Source organism: Primulina huaijiensis, chromosome 9 (genome assembly GCF_012295235.1).
Source record: "Primulina huaijiensis isolate GDHJ02 chromosome 9, ASM1229523v2, whole genome shotgun sequence".
In the NCBI taxonomy this organism is placed as follows: Eukaryota; Viridiplantae; Streptophyta; class Magnoliopsida; order Lamiales; family Gesneriaceae; genus Primulina; species Primulina huaijiensis.
Genome location: NC_133314.1, coordinates 13,181,028 through 13,198,375, shown reverse-complemented (window position 1 = coordinate 13,198,375; position 17,348 = coordinate 13,181,028). Strand labels below are relative to the sequence as shown.

Sequence of the window (17,348 nt, the reverse complement as noted above, 5' to 3'; positions counted from 1 at the left end):
TGCATTCACCGCTCTTATTATGCACGTCTCTGAGATATTCCGGTTTTCATTTTTGATTTACTTATGGATTGACAGATAACATCTGTAAAGTCTCTGGCATCTGTCTTGAGGTTGTGTGCACAGTTTAGAACAAATATTTCACTTGATTCTGCTCATACATTGCTCTGGAGCTTTTGCTGGAAGATTATCACATCTGCAGCATGTAAATCAGAGGTACGCTAGATTTTTGTCTATAGTTAGAAGTGATAACCTCTCATGTTAAAAATCTCAGTTCATCTTAAACTTCCTAAAATTGTTGTGCTGTTTGTATTTTTTTGTCACATTTTGAAATCAGGTTGAAGCAGAAATATGCACAGCTGCCTATGAAGCATGTTCCTATGCTTTAAAGAATTTAGTGACAATGTTTTCTCCTTTGTCATTGGATCTTATTTTGAGAAATAGTAACTCATCTCTATCAGAAGTAGATGATGAACCTCTGTTAGATTTATTTATCAGCACTTTTCTCCATAACATCAACAGTGTTATTGACGGGGGAAAATTGGCACGGACACGGCGGACAATTTTGATGAATTGGAAGGTGATTCTTCTTATCTGTGTTTGGTCTATGGCATTTGGTAATACATCTATTAATTGTTGTTTGTGCATGACTCGTAGTCAATGGCAGTGCTATTTTGTGAGGCAACTATACAATAACTGATTAGTCCTCGACAATCTATATTATGTGCATTTGTTGTTTTTATTCTTGGGGTCTGCTATTTCGAAAATGTTAAATACTTAGTAACAGGCTTTCTTGGATTCAAATATTTTTCTTAGGATTTATAAAATTGCTCTTTTGCTGCACTGTGAGACTTTAATATCAATACCCTTTAGCATAATCCTTTCTTTATTCTGTCCTGTAATATCCATATTGTTAGAAATTTAGAATTAAAATATTGTAATTTATTTTCCTAAATAAGTTAACTAATTATTTGGGCTAAACGTTGTGCCATGCCTACGATTAAGGGATAGCACCTGTAATTAAGGTAAAAAAGTCTGTATATAATTAGAGTTCTTGTAGGTTTATGACATATACGATTTACAAGAAAGTAGAAGATTACTTACTCTTCCTTTTTCATGGCTCCCTTCATTGGCCAAAATTTCATCACTTTTACTTTGTCTTCACTCGTATTAGTGGTTCAATGTATTGTCTGACTGGGAAATAAGTTTCTTCCCTTGTTATTTTTATCTTATAATTTGCTTCTGATATCTGCTTAGCCTCCTGTGTGTTTTTCTTTAAAAGTTAGCTTCAATTTCGCTACTCATGCAGTACCCCTTTTACTAGCAACATTTGCACAGACAAGGCATGGTATTTGATCCGCATTTATATTACCTTTTCTGCCTTTCTCGCATGTTGGCAACATTTGCACAGACAAGGCATGGTATCTGATACACGTTTATTTGAAATACAGAAATTTTAAATTCCTAACAAAAACATTTCATGATCAAGATCATATCTCAAAAGTAACTAACCACGATCACGCTCCACCACTGTAGAGCAGAATTTTTTTGTTCGACTTTCCATGTTGTTTGTTTGACTTATTAGATGTTTTTTGAGAGTTAGTATTTTCTTATTAGCATTGAAGCACACATTTAAGTTATCTGCACTAAGAAACAGGTCAACAAGATTTTGGGACTTTTCTGGTATTTATATTTATGAATGTGTCAGAAGCCTAGGTTGCATTTGTTGGTGTGTTCGGGATTCTTAAAAGTTTGTAAGTAGGCAAGGGCTGATGCCAAAGTGGAACTTTTATTCCAGGACTGCAATTAAATAGGAAAAAAATGCTTTAGTTTGCATTAGTTATGCAGACGTCATAAATCCATGAAATAGATCAGTGTTTGAACATTTTAACATTTGAGCATGACGTGCTAGGACAAAAGATATGTTTTTTTTTGCTTATGAATGCCGTTGAGGCGTGTGCATTTTAGCGTCGACATTTCTTCTGGTGTTTCATGTGGTCTTGGCCCTAAGGTGATAAATCAAGTGTCTTTTCATTTATGTTTGTTATGCTTGTAATTTTTGAATATTATATGTACTATCTCTTTATTTTGCTCTCATGTTTCACCTTCTTCTATAGACCTATTAGTTATTGAGAATCTATGCTATGCTTTTGAGATCTGGGTACTAAGTAATGGTTTGTACACAGTGGAGCTGTCTAGAATCTCTGTTGTCGCTGCCCAAGTTTGCACTTCGTAATGGAGTTTGTATGAGGAGGTGCAAAATTTACTTCTCAGACTCGATGGTCAGACAGATTTTTGATGATCTTGTTGGAAGGTAAGCTATCAAGTTGTTATACATGGTTCTGAAAACATGGTTGTTGATTTTGCTTGTAAAAATAGTCCCTCTGCAGATTAGTTATTTTGCTAACAACTTTTTTCAAGGAACAACTTGGACGTGGTTTGCAAATGACAGGCGAGGATATCCAACTTGTTTTTGAATGTTGAGGGGTCATCTATAAAATTTTTAAAAGGTTTGAGGTCGTAGAAAAATTTGGCATAAGAGAGTATTGCCTGATTTCCAAAATTTCTTATTATACTTTAACATGAGTATTTCTTTTGTTCCAATGCAAGGTTCTAGTAAGAATTATTTTCTTTTATTGGTGCATATTATCCTACTTATTAAAGTTAAGTTTACATTCCATTATTTGGAATTTGAAAAAAAACCATATGTGCTAATGGCTTTTTTTGGGCAAACAATATTTGTTTATGTGCTACATGCGTAGAATCTTTGGACCTCTGCTAATTAGTTACGAATGAGTTTGCAGCCTTGAAAATGCTGGAGAATTTTCTGTTTTACCCATGCTGAGATCAGTCAAACTATGCATGGAATTCTTAACTTTGAGAAGAACAAATCCCATGACCACCTCTTGCGACAGCATCACTATCAAGGTCTGCTTTCTTGTTTTATCATTTGTCCTATTAAGGATCTCCTAGAGCAGAAATTGTTCGTCTTCTAGTCAACATGTTCATAAGAAATGCCTTCCCTGATTGAGATGGTTTCCAGTGCAAATTTGGTCAAGAGTTGGTTTGAAATATAAGCAGCAAGTGAAAGTGTATTGCAAGGTTTTAGGTCATTAATATTTATTTATACAATACTGTTTGTATACCGAACATAGAGAATTGAGGGTAAGAATTCTTGGTTTTGATGTAAAAAGGGATACATTAAGTGCATTTATTCATGATACTTGGCATAACAAGGAAAGAAAAAGTTCATGTTAATTTGAAATTAATATGAGGATATTGTAATTTGAAATTAATATGAGGATATTATTGACCATCTATAATACCGTAAATTCTTTTATTAAAAAAGTTAACAAATCTATGATTACCCGATGAGAATTCCCATATTCTGTACATATGTTTTTATACAAGGTGTAAATTTCATTTTTGTGATTAACATGTGGGAAAATTTGGTCCCTAAATAAAGAAAACTGTGTATTTATTATGGCTGTAATTAGCTGGGAGAATTTGCGAGGGATCCATATTCTTATTACTTAGGGTAACACAGTGTCTTTAAGTATATCAGTCATAATTATATGCGGCACGAGATGTACTAAGGTGTGGAACCATTGGTGCATGGTGCAAGACGAGGTGTGCTTTATCGTAGCAAAGCGTGCCAAGCATTATTTTTTAAATGTGCATATACAAATGAATTTAATATATAGTAAAAAAAAATTAATTTCACAAATTATGAATTAATTATGTGAATCAAAAGTTCATCAATAAATACTTGGCATAATTAAGTGAAAAAACGTCATTCAATTTTCCTCAACTATATTATCACCATTTCTAAAAGTTTCAGATTTGTATCCCTCTATATCTTTATTGGTTTCATCAATACTGATATCTATCTTTTCATCGATAAGATGACCCAAAGCAAATTTAGATGAAGAGTGTGTTTTCTTGGTTGTCTTTGCTATAGTTTCCCTTATTTCTTAAAAACACAAATCTTGAGATTTAAAACCACAAGCATATTTACCCACCCAGAAGCTCGGAAGTCATCATCCAACATAAGATCATTTTCTTTGTTCAATCCCACATCAATCATTGGTTTGTATTGTCTATTTCATCCAAAGAAATAGAAGAACGATGTGATTCAAATCATACTGAAATGTCAAAACCAAATTATTTAATCATTTTGTTCAAACTGATTTCTTCTTTACAGATGAAGCTGTACCAATTGACAGAAGTCAATACTAATTTGATTTTATGATAATAAATTTATTTAATATTTCAATGTTAGGCCCCAAAGAGAACACATAAAGTTGAACATCCAAGACTCCAAGTGACATCAACATCTCTAACACTTCAACATCTTCAGAAATCTTTTGAATACTTTTTGCTAGACTAATTCTCTTTGCACCAAAGAAACTTGAGGACGAGTTTTCTTGATAGTTCTATAAGAACAATGGAATTAGAAACCTAATTACATTATAGATAGAAACCTAAATTGCATTAGCATTAGTATGACTTGTTTCCAAATGATAAATCAACCCACCTAAGCGGTAGGATGCTTTACACAGCACCATGGGTTGGGAGGGCCAAATCTTGAGAACTATAAACTAGGGATGACAACGGCTTGGGTTTGGCCAAACCTGCCCCGTCTATTTCGATTCCCCCCACACCTATAACCCAGCGGGTCTAATCCAAGTTAGACCAACCCATGAACCTGTTAAGTAGACTTATTTTCAATTCTAAGACTTCTATACAACAGAAAGTCCAAAAAATTATTACAAATTCTATGATGAGACGGAAAAAAATAAAAAGAAGAAGTGAATACAATAAAAGATCCATACTTCATTCTCGTAAGTATGTTTTCTCAAAAAATTCCTTATCATCCAAATGCTGTGCTTAAAACATAATTTTTCCTTAAATCCATCAGGATTCAACATAAAACGAACAATAGCACACGCGCTGTGTGCGATAGATGTAGATCTATATTATTATCCAACTTCATGTGACCTCATTTTAGATCTTGTCTAAAACTCATAAAGAAGGCATTAAAACCTTCGGAATGTTGGTAGTTAGTTCCTTTGTTGAAGAATGGAGATAACATCAAAAGAAAATGATGTTGGGGCAGTTCTCTTTTCCAGCAACCTTGAAGCACATACTACCAGTGGTGTCTGCTTGGCTGCTTTATGAAATCAGGATCATATAATCAGAAAATTATCAAGCTTAGAGTTTTTTCTACCAATTTCAGTTTATCTTTTTTCCCTGTACAGTATGGTTATTCTGTTAGGATATTCATTAGGGATAAATTTTTTCCTCTTAGATGATGTGGTTTTTGGTTCGATCGTCATGGATATTGCATGTCAGCTGCAACAAAAGGAGAGTAGCTTCTATTGCTTCCCTGTTATCTTCTGTCCTACATTATTCAGTGTTCGCTGATGAGAGAATGCATGAATTTGACTGTTCCCCTGGGCCATTAAAGTGGGTATGTGGTATCCTTTCTATTCATCTTGTACCTGAATAGCTTCTTGGACATGTTAATGTGAAACAGCGAAAAGTTTTCTGCAGTTTGTCGAGAAAATTCTTGAGGAAGGCGCAAAAAGTCCTCGAACCATTCGGCTTGCTGTGTTACAATTAGCTGGGCTTTGGTTGGCATATCCTCATACCTTAAAATACTATATGAAAGAGCTGAAATTGCTAACCTTATATGGTTCTGGTACGCTTCTTGTTCGCTCAGTATTTTTGTTAGTGCTCTGACTGCAACATCATTTGTTGCTGCTTAACTGTTTCATTTAGTTTTGTGCAGCATGAGCAACATATTTATAAAATAGCTTGAGCTTCCACCTGTGTCATATGTTTTTTTTTCTAACGTCTGTTTGATTTCTTTTATATCAGTGGCTTTTGATGAGGACTTCGAAGCTGAATTGTCCCAAAATTATGATGCAAGAATTGAAGTATCAGTTCTGTCAAGAAGCCTAGACCCTGATTTAACTGAAGTATGTCACAAAATCACACACAATTAAGAACTGAGTGTATTAATGATGGTTTTGTAGTGTATACCATGTTTTAAGCAGTGCAATACATTGATACCTCTAGCACATCCTTTGCAAGTTTCATCTTGTGGGATTTAGCACATCCGTTGTAAAGTTCCCATCTTGTGGTAGATTTCATTTGTTTTTTTGCGATAATTTGTTTATTTTAATAATTTTCAGTTGACTGATTAACATCTCTCCAATAGAACAACACTGATTATTAACTTCATAGCTCATGTTTCAATCTGATCATGAAATAGACGGCAATATGTCTTTCTGTATCCTATGAAATTCTGTTTTCTAATTTTTTTTTATTGGTTGCTTGGATATCTCTAGTGAAATTTGTGATGCTTCTCTAACCAGGGATTCATTAACACGGAGCTTTATGCACGTGTATCTGTTGCTGTTTTGTTTTCAAAACTGGCGGACATGGCTGATTTGGTCAAAACGACGGAAGAAATTGAAAACAGCCTTGCTGCAATGGCATCTGGAAAATCTTTTTTGCTAGAACTTCTTAATTTTGCGGTATTAATTTCTGTTTTTAAAATTCTTATTCTTCTTGCCTCTTCCTCTCTTACCCTTACTGCATGCCTTCTCTTCCATCCCATCTCTTTGCTAAAAAATGAAAGAAAATTACAGCTGGACAGAAGAAAACATGCATAGTCATTTGAACCGTTTGGTTGTTATTTGTGTGGTGATATGTTGTGGACTTGGCCTTTCCATTAAAAGGCTCTTGAAAACATCCTCCAATCCTAGTTATTGTTACGATGCTTATCTTTTTATCGAAAACTGAAGTTAATGCTATGCTCCCATCTTAGTTTTGTGTATGAATCCAATATTCAGATGTATTAATGATGTCTGCCAAGTTTGCTAACTTGATTCGAAATTTGTTTGGTTTACCATTTTTTCCAAGTTATGGAAAGTCCTATTTTAAGAATTTACATTTCCCTCCTTGATTAGAGTTTAAGAACAACCTTGGCACTATAATATATCTAGGTTTACTTAAGTTGCTTCACTTCATCTTTCCTCTTCCTCTTTTTTGCTTGATTTTTTTGTGCTAGTGCATCAATTTATTGTAACCCTGAAACAAATTATACATTTTTTGACAGGAAAGTGATAAAGATATCTCTAAGGAGTTGTATAAGAAGTATAGTGCGGTGAGTTCCTTTTTCTACCAGCAGTTGCACCCACTTAAGACCTTGCTCCTAGTGGACTCCAAAAAACATAGCGCTCAGCAAGGTTTATGAATTATCAAGTGATTGTTAATCTCTTATTTCCGGCTGAATTTCTTCTGTTTTTTGACCGAAACTTATAACCTGTCCCTTGAATTCTATAAAAATGATGTGAAATATGAACATCTGGGCCATAACCATCTGTAATATAGACATGCCACGGAAACTGTTATGATGCCCATTATCTTGTGAACAATTACATGATTAGAGGGTTGCGTTAAATGCTTAGACGCTTCTTCACCCTCTGAAACTAATTGCTTCATGCTGATGGACACCGTTGTCAATTTGGTTTCTGATCATTGTTTCATTGGCTATGCTTTTCTTCTTTTGCAGATTCATAGGCGGAAAGTTCGTGTATGGCAGATGATTTGTGTTTTGTCACGATTTGTTGATCTGGATATGGTCGAGCAAGTTTCATCTAAGTTGCATACAACAATTAACGTTAGCATTTTTATTCTCTCCACAACCTTTATGTAGCTGACCTGTTGAGTGGTGAACACTTTGGATTTTCTTATTTCCTTTGATGCATGAGGGCAGTGGCGCATGTGTGGTTTAAGAGATTCCAGCGGTTAAGAGTAATAAATAACAAAAAATTCAAAATTTCTTTAGATACCACAGTCGGCACAAATATTGGAGAAATCTTGTCAAAATCCTATAACGACTACCCCGGATAACTTATAAATAGTGGCCAATGCCACCTATGAGTTACCAGATATCACTTATTTTTCTTGGAAAGCTCATCGATTCTGATGGTTGTCACTTGTGGCAAATCACTCTTAAAATTTCCATGGACATGATTGTTGCACTTACAAAAACTGCGCCATTAAAAAATGCCTTCTCAAGCATATGTGATAATTCTTGATCTTTGAATAAGAACCTAATCTTTTGACTGATTTTGAAAATTTTTTGTGCCATAGAAGTAGGGGATTCCATCTTGTCGGATGGAATAACTTTAATTTTAAAAAACAAAAAATTGATTATTCACATTTTGTCTTGCTTTTAATGGTTATATTTTTAAATTTCGGTGTTCAGTTTTCTTTTTTCTATATTTGCTATATTGTGAAAGTTTGAATCTTATGATTAATTAGTATCAAATTACTTTTGGCAGGGTATGTTTAATAAATTAAATTCCAACTCTCGCATCTTTATCAACCGAGAAATTGTGGCTACAAAAGAAAATAAATGGTTTTATTTGGTTTTTTTTGTTAATCGTATTGGAGGTCTATGCCCACATTTGTGAGCTGCTGTGACATCTCAAATGAAACAGTTCTGTTCTTTCTGGAACTGCTGTTTTGTGCTTTCTTGAAATGAATAAAAGTTATGTATCAATCCACCAAGCAAGTTGAAATTGAACTAGTGTTCTTACTTCAGTTCTTGATTACGTACTACTGATGTTTATTTTAAGCTGGTACTTATGCTTAAGCCCCACAATAATTTATATTTTTTTCTTTTTTAACATTTTCTTATTCTCGACCTAATGGTTTCCATTCTCATGTCTTTGCAGAGAAACAATTTACCCTCAGTTCGACAGTACATGGAAACTTTTGCTATCCATGTGTACTTGAAGTTCCCTTTACTAGTAAGAAGTTCCTTTATTCTTTGTCCCTATAACTTCTATTTTTTTTTATCGAAAACTATGATTTTATTATAATAATACCTAGTTTTACAAGGAAAGCGGATGAGCAATCCGCAAGACACCTCACAACTACGAAGTACCAAAAGCTCCTAAATCTTAACCTGGTAAACAATCCCGGGTCCATAAGAAACAAGTCCTGTGACTGTCTTGGAAAAGTCCATTCAAAACCCAATTCTTGTAGAACTTTGATCCAAATACCACGTCTAAAGGAACATTGCAATAATAAATGGTCTTGATTCTCCTATTGTTTCCGACATAAACTACACCATTGTGGGCATAAGGCGTAGCTGAGCCAACATTTTGCAAGGCATCACAAGTTGGCAGTTTCCCCAAAGCCACGATCCACTAGAAAACTTGAACCTTATGCAGGATGAATACTTTCCATATGTTAGAGTAGTACATGAATACATGGAAGTCAGAAAGAAAGAGGCGTAGAAAGAACTAACAGAAAAAATACCGGAAGACACCCCCAACTATACCCGAACATCCTTTGTGCCCAAACTCAACCTAACTCTTAAACTCAACCTATCTGTTTCTAAGACCCCTAATAGAGTGCTGAACTCACCCAATTCGATGTCATTTAACGCTCTTCTGAAACGCACATCCCATTGAAAGTTGAATTACCCTAAAGATCGGCGACGGAGAAGAAGTGGCTGATCGATTTGTTAATAGAAGAGGAAATATGAAAAAGAGATAGAAAACACTCTTTGAACGACAAAGCCCCCTCCAAAACATCCTCCCGAAAACGAATGAGATTCCCCCTTTTGAGCTCCGCCCTAATCAACTGATGACAAGCCTTGTAAGAACGAGAGATAAATTTCCAAGGACTTCTAAAGGTCGAGTTCCTAGCCAGCCCCACATCCCACCCGTTATCTTGAAGACCATAAATGCTTACGGTAACTTTTTTCCACAAAGAATCCATTTCCGCTGAGCATCTCCACCACCATTTCCCTAGAAGCGTCTTATTCCTCAAACGAATATTCCCCAAGCCCAGAACTCCCCTGTCTATAGGTTTACAAACTTGTTCCCAAGCAACGACATGGCAATGTGCCTCCCCATCGGCTCCGTCCCACAGAAAATCCCTAATCAATTTTTACTTTTGTTTTGCCACCCGGATTGGCACTTTAAAGAGAGACATAAAATATGTTGGCATCGCGCTTAACACCGACTTTATCAGTGTAAGAGGACCGCCTCTTGAGAGAAACGCCTTTTTCCAACTAGCAAGTTTTTTGGACATTTTTGAAACCATAGGTTCCCAAAACTCAAGATTCCTCGGGTTGCCTCCCAACGGTGCCCCGAGATACTTAATCGGCCACTTCTTTTTTTTTACACCTAACCGCCAACGCCAAACCATCGACCTCTCCATCCGAAAAATTTAATCCCAACACAACGCTTTTTCCATATTGATTTTCTAGGCCGATTTGATGCCGAAAAAATTTATTATTTCCACCAAAGCCATCATATGCCTCTCGGAATGGACGAAAAACAAGGTGTCGTCCGCGAATTGGATGTGTGTGTGAAATTTCTATTTTATCTTTCTCTACTTCCAGTCCTCTCACTACGTTCTCTGTCTTAGCCTTGTCTACCAACCGCCCCAAACTATCAATCACTAGATTAAACAGGAAAAGGGATAATGGGTCCCCTTGTTTGAGGCCTCTCTCCACTTTAAATTTCCCTCGTGGCCTTCCATTTATAAAGAGCGAAAATGAGACATGGATGCGCACCCCTTAAGCCACTTCTTCCATCTAACCCCAAATCCTTTCTTATGTAGCACGAAAGCAAGAAATCTCCAGTCGACATTGTCATACGCTTTTTCCTAGTCAACTTTAAGCACCCATCTTTTTTCTTTTTCCGTCTATACTCCTCTACTCTTTCATTTGCGATAAGACAACAATCTACGATCTGTCTTCCTTTAATAAATGCACAATGGTTTTCCACTATTGTCTTGCTCAAAACTTTCTTCAACCTGTTTGTCAAGACTTTTGCCAAAATCTTGTACAAGCTTGTTATCAGACTAATTGGTCTAAAGTCTTTAACCTTGATTGCTTCTTTTTTCTTTGGGATAAGGCAAATGTAAGTTTCGTTTGTGATACCATTAACAATACCCCCGTCAAAAAATTCAGCAAACACGTTCATTAAGTCTGATTTGACTGTATCCCAACTCTTTTGATAGAAAGCCAATGTAAAACCATCCGGCCCTGGAGCTTTGAATCCATCGCTTTCGAACACCGCTTTTTCAATCTCTTCCTCTGAAAACAGCGTCTCCAACTCCTCAGCTTTAAGCTTATCTGATGGACTCCACTCCAAACTGTCAAAAACCCCCCCTTTTCTATTTGATTTCCTATAAAGATTCCTGTAGAAACTGATAATGTTCTCTTCAATATTTTTCTCCTCTGTAATCACAGTCATGTCCTCCAACTCGACCTTGTCTATCATTGATCTATTCGTTCGATTATTCAGTAAAGCATGGAAAAATTTGGAATTTTTGTTCCCATCCCTCAACCATCTCACTTTTGATTTTTGGCTTCCCATATGGAACCTTCTAATCGACAGAACTTCCAGCTCACACCTTGCCGCCCTTCTCTCCCCATTAAGAATATCCGACCAAGTTCCCCCAGCCTCTAACTCATCCAACTTTTTGATTTTGTTAAGCAACTCCGTGTATCTGACATTCACATCTCCAAAGACCTCTCTATTCCATTTGGACACCTCCACTTTGATTCCTTTGAGTTTCTTCATAAATTTATGTTCTCCCCACCCCTGACTAATTCCATTATTCCACCATGCCAAAACTGATTTTTAAACTTATGGTGAGACAACCAAGCATTGTCAAATCCGAACGGAGTAGGACCCCATCTCAACTTAGTGGTGTCAAACATCACCGGGTAATGATCCGATGTAATTCTAAGAAACGCCGTCTGTCTCAACGTGGAGAAAATGTCCGTCCAGCCCCCGGAAATAAAGAATCTGTCTAAGCGGCAGCAAATAGGATTGGCCCTAAAATTTGACCACGTGTACTGTGCATTCCGTAAAGGTGGGTCATGTAGACCCAATTTCTCAATCAGATTATCAAAACTTGACATGCTCGTGGTATTTGAATCACTATTCATCTTTTCGTCCGTGTTTCTAACCACATTAAAGTCTCCTCCCAAGCACCACTTGTCACCACTGATAGAGTTCAGGCCGGCTAATTCATCCCAAAAGAATTCTCTATCTCTTGGCTCGCATGGTCCGTAAATGGCTGAGAACCACCATTTGATCTCGTCATTCCACCGAATCTTAATCGACACCGAAAAATCTCCAATCAGATTATCGCTGACCACGACCACTCTAGGATCCCACATCACTAAAAAAACGTTTTTATTTTATTATAATTTTAATTACATTAAGTAAATCAATCGATTAAAGAATGCATAAACATACAAAATTTGAGAATAAATGTATAAATCTTAAAGAATATTTTTGTTTCTTTAGGATTTATTTTTGAAATATTATTTTATCAAATATTTATGATTCAAAAATTAACTTTTGTCAAAAATAATATACGTTAGCTTAAAATTAAAAAAAATTAAAGTTAACTTAAATATTATCGAGAAAGCTCACGCTTAATTGTGTTTTTTCATGCTTTATGGTTGATTGGTTTTTCCACGCTTTTGCCCGATTTCAAGCTTTTTCTTTACTCTTAATTGCGTTTAATCTGCGCTTTTCCAGACTTTTTAGAACATTTATTATAAGCCTTTTTTTTTCGAATTCACCTATGATAAGAGGATTGCTTAAAACTTGTCGTTCAGTACAATGATTGCTGAAAGGTATCATTTCAAAGTTGGCTATTTAGTTGGTGAAAAAATGTGTTTTATTTGGTTTTCCACGAACTGATGTAATGGATATTTGACATTGAGACCTGAATGAATCACCAGAATGTTTATATCCTTTTCAAAGACATGGTTCATTTGTTTTAAGCAAGGTTTTGGATGCAAATACTAACTCATATTAAAAAAAATCATTAACATAAATCTTTAAATCATTAATCTAATAAGCTAGTGCGGAAATATAAAGGCCCTCGGGTGTCTACTGCTGCACTCGATCCCCTCAATCGTCACCGCCCCCCATAAATCATCAAATCCTGCATCATACAAATCTAGTGAGTCTAAAGACTCAACACGTTCTAAACATGGATAACAAATAATACATATACAATCACATTCATTATAATCGTACTTTTATTTAAAATAGGTTTTGAACATAAATAAACCATATAAAATCATTTTAGCATAATTAAATCTTAAATCGTAAAATCATTTTAAAATAACTTTAAGCATAAATAAATCCTTTAAAAATCATTTAAAATAAGCTTTAAGCATAATTAAATCATTTTAAAAATAGCTTTAATCCTCATCGTAAATCATATATCATAAAATCATTTTTATCATAAGCTTTCAATCATATATCATTTTGGGTGAAGTTTGATCTTTGAAAGTGACTAGCTTTTACCCTTTGGTCGACTGCAGTCTTATTTCCACATGGTCCATGGGGGTGGGCACTAGGCTCCACCATGGAAATACGATCGTCGGGGTCCCTCTGGGGCCTTTTCCCATAGACGGGGTCTCTGTCCCTCTGGGTCCTTGACCCGAATATGGGTTCTCTCTGTGGCCTTGGCCCTCACGTCATCTCCACAAAATCATATATCATATATCATATATCATATCATTTGTCACAGACAATTCACATCCCTCAAAATATTTTTCTTTTTCTTTTAAAAATCATAAAATAAGATAGCTTTCCAAAAATAGCATTTTAAACAGTAAAAATTGCACAGCTGTACCATAAATCGTAAAAAAACATATTATCATTAAAATCATAATTTTAAATCATATAATATCATTTAACATGCGTTATGATCCTTCGGGACGCTGCCAAGCGTTTTCGTATTTTCATAAGTGTAAAAAGACGGTTTTGCCCTTGGACGTAAAAATTCTCGAATTTATCTTTTTCTCAGTTTTAATGACATGGGCTTATTCTAATTAATTATTTAAGCTTAAATATAATTTTTCATAATTTTATAAAGATTAAAACTAGGATTTTAAATTAATTATTTAATTAACGTTTAGTGCCCCGATAAAATCCCGGATAAATCCAAAACTCGTCATTTTGATCCCAAATTTTAAACATAGCATTTTTATTATTTATTCTACCCTTCCAAGTCATAAGCCACACCCGTGGACCCATGGATTCAATTTTTGCCTTTTAATTTTCGTTTTTGACACGATATCGAACCACCCGAGCCATCTCTCAATTTACTCGAGCCACGCTCGAGCCACCTTGAGCCAAAGTCGAGCCAACCCACCTAGGCACCCTACTGACCAAGCCCAGCCCAAAGAACCAGCCCCTAAGCCGCTCAAACTCGCCTGAAACTGGACCCCAAACCTGCGTGTGTGGTGCGTGTGAGTCTTTGCAAAATCTAGGACTCCTAACCTAACTAGGACTTTCCCAGCCGAGCCACCACCGAACCCAGCACACCCTAACCCTTCCTGGACTACGCCCAGAGTCTACCCAGACCTAGCCCAGCCCCTGACCGCGCCACAAGCCACCTGAAACCAGACAGCAGCCTGCGCACGCTTGCTTCCACAATCACATGCTTCGCTTGAGCCAGCCACCTGCCCATCCGCTCCAGCCCCTGGCCCGACCTCTGCCCATCTCCCTTGGACCCTGATGGACCTACCCAGCTCGCCCTTAGCCCCGCTGCAGCCCTCTCCCGAAGCCCAGCTGTGCGCAGCGCATGGGGGAGAGTCCCACTTCACGTGGACTCTTCTCCAGCCCCTAGCTCGAACCCTAGCTGCCCTAGGACCCGACCCAGACCTAGACCACGACCCTTAGGACCCAACCCCCAGCCCTGGTCAAGCCCCAAGCCCATGTTGGACGACCGGACGAGGGTGCGACGTTGGACGACCGGACGACGAAGAACACAAGCTTTCTTCCATCCTCTTTATTTTCTCGAAAATTGTGTGTGCTTTGAGGTGAGAAAACGGCTGGTGGGAAGGAATTGTGGTTAAAGAAAACTCTAAAACACTATTTGTGTATTTTAATTAACATGTAATTGGGCTTTATGTTTGGGCTTGTTTGCTTAGGGGTTATTGGACCTACTTAATTAATTAAATTGGGCCCAATAACACTTATTTAACTAAAACATAAAAGTTTATAAAATAAGTTTCCTTAAAATAATATTTTTGATCTTTTAAAACTCTTTGTTTGCCCAAAACCGGCTTTCCGAGAAAAATCGAGCTCGACTCGTAAAATAATTCGAACTCCAACATTTTTAGAAAAATTAAATCATTTTTAATCATATTACGAAGCCTTGCCATTATTCAAATAAAAATACATATTCTTGTTTTGGTCGTCCCCGGTTTCCTTTCCCAAACCTATTATCGAATATTCGGTAAAATCCATAATTTAATGAAAACATGTCACATAATCATTTAATCATGGAATCATACATTTAAAAACAAATAAATAAAACGATTAAGCAATTAAAACAATTTTGCATGCATGTGGTTTACTTAGGTTGGTTTTTCGGACGTTACAATTATTACTGAAAAAATTTGTTATTCTTTTGTTAAATTTGTGTGGCAAATAAAATTTACCAATTTAGATGGAGATTTCTTACATTTTGCTATTAGTTGCAGAGAATATTGAAAGAGAAGAAACAAGATGTTAGTGGAAGACTGAATGGATCATAAATTGATCCTTATAAAGTAAAATTGAAGAGTCGTGGATGAAAATAAGATGTGAAATATATGGTTTTGCAATGATTAATACCTAACATCTGGAAAAAGAATTTATACTTTTCGTGGCACTCAAACTGTAAGGTTTTGCATTGAAATATGTCGCTAGCTCAAAGGCTTGCATGCTCAATCAATGTGTTTACTTCCCTAACGGCCTAACCACAGGATCAATTGAGTGTATGGGTATGTGTGTGTGAACAATTGAATATTTTGACTGTTATATAAATAGTCTGATATTGTGATTTTTTTTTGGTATCCGTTATTTGGACATCGCAGTTTGTTTTTCACGTATATTTTGACTCATTTTCTTTGTTCGAGTTCTATGCAATTCTGAGGCTCTCCTTTGTTCTCCTAATAGGTTGGGCAACTTTTGGTTTCTCAGCTTAGGAATTATGATTTGCGGCCTCAGGTGAGGAAAAATATGCATTTAAAATATTTATTTTTTTTGATTGTTTAGTGAGTTCTTTTTATTTTTTTACTTTTGTTTAGCCAATTCTCCAGATCCAGGCCATTATGACACAAATGTACTAGTTGTTCAAGTAGTGCAATGATTTTTAATGTCATCCTAAGGTTGTCAATTTATGTCTTAACCCAAAATCTTCTGTGTTAGGATGAGTTCGAAAAATAATTGACAAACTTCCCCCAATTGACAATCACATGACACTGTTCCAGCATGGATGCCTAAGCTATAACCTTGAAAAACAATTTCTTGATCTAGGCTTTTTGAAAATATGAAAGCAGTTTTCGGGTTTGAAATTCTTTTTGGAGTCCAGACTGAGTTTGAATATAATAATATTATACTAAGTAAAAATCATGATTCAAATATTTCATAATCTAGTTCATTTGGTCTGTGTTCCAGATACCTGGATACACTAGTGAAAATTATCTTTTTTATTTTTGAATGAAAGGTTGAAGCCCAAAAACCAAAATTTCTGGTTTTGGATTTTGATTAGATAGCTTCTGTGAACGAACAATGTAAACTTCCTCAATTTTGGCTTGCTTAGACTTTAGTTTCTAATGCAGTGGCATTAGTAGTTTATTTATCGCATAGGTTGAGACTGAAATTTCATGCTTTAAAATAATTTTTTTACAATGATTGTCTTTTGGATCTTTAATTTATTTAACTGTAAGGAGTATCAATTTTTCATTTTTTTTAGCTTTCTGTGAAAACATTTCTATTTTTCTTTAGATACGAAACTATGATTTATTAAAATATGAAGATGGATTACAAAGGATAGTAATCCTAAGAACTAGATTACAAAGGATAGCTTTGGTTCTTGCGAAGAAGCTCCGTACCAAAATTTGTATGATTCTCTAGTTCTTCAAAGTCATGGTTTAATCTAACCATCAATTTTACAATTACTTGAGCTCGATATTCTTGAAGAAATCATTCCAATCACACTAAGCGGGCCACCCTCTTGCAGAATATTACAATGAATTGAACTTGATACTCTTCAAACTTGATTGTTATCAGCCTAACGAGATGGAGTGTCCGATTGCTATTGAGAAATTGAGGAGATGTACTGATGAAAATTTGGTCTTTATATTCCTTACCTGTCTTGATCACAATCTGAATCAGGTTAATGGTTGGGTTTTAGCTGCCTCTCCCTTACTAAATCTGGACGAGCATATTCATAGGTCCGTCAAGAAGCACAAAGGCATGTTATCATAGGATTAGATGCTC

At 35.8% G+C, this 17,348-nt stretch overlaps 1 protein-coding gene across 1 annotated transcript in view; it reads left to right on the top strand.

The window, feature by feature from the left end:
• Positions 1 to 17,348, top strand: part of LOC140984440 (uncharacterized) — a 63,881-nt gene that overhangs the window by 33,521 nt on the left and 13,012 nt on the right. Inside the window, exons 15-26 of the mRNA XM_073451855.1 lie at positions 76 to 213; positions 335 to 577; positions 2,184 to 2,311; positions 2,802 to 2,925; positions 5,309 to 5,470; positions 5,554 to 5,701; positions 5,881 to 5,981; positions 6,381 to 6,542; positions 7,127 to 7,174; positions 7,583 to 7,690; positions 8,754 to 8,828; positions 16,023 to 16,073. Of these exons, the coding sequence (XP_073307956.1) occupies positions 76 to 213; positions 335 to 577; positions 2,184 to 2,311; positions 2,802 to 2,925; positions 5,309 to 5,470; positions 5,554 to 5,701; positions 5,881 to 5,981; positions 6,381 to 6,542; positions 7,127 to 7,174; positions 7,583 to 7,690; positions 8,754 to 8,828; positions 16,023 to 16,073 (1,488 nt within the window). The remainder of the gene's footprint in view (positions 1 to 75; positions 214 to 334; positions 578 to 2,183; positions 2,312 to 2,801; positions 2,926 to 5,308; positions 5,471 to 5,553; positions 5,702 to 5,880; positions 5,982 to 6,380; positions 6,543 to 7,126; positions 7,175 to 7,582; positions 7,691 to 8,753; positions 8,829 to 16,022; positions 16,074 to 17,348) is intronic.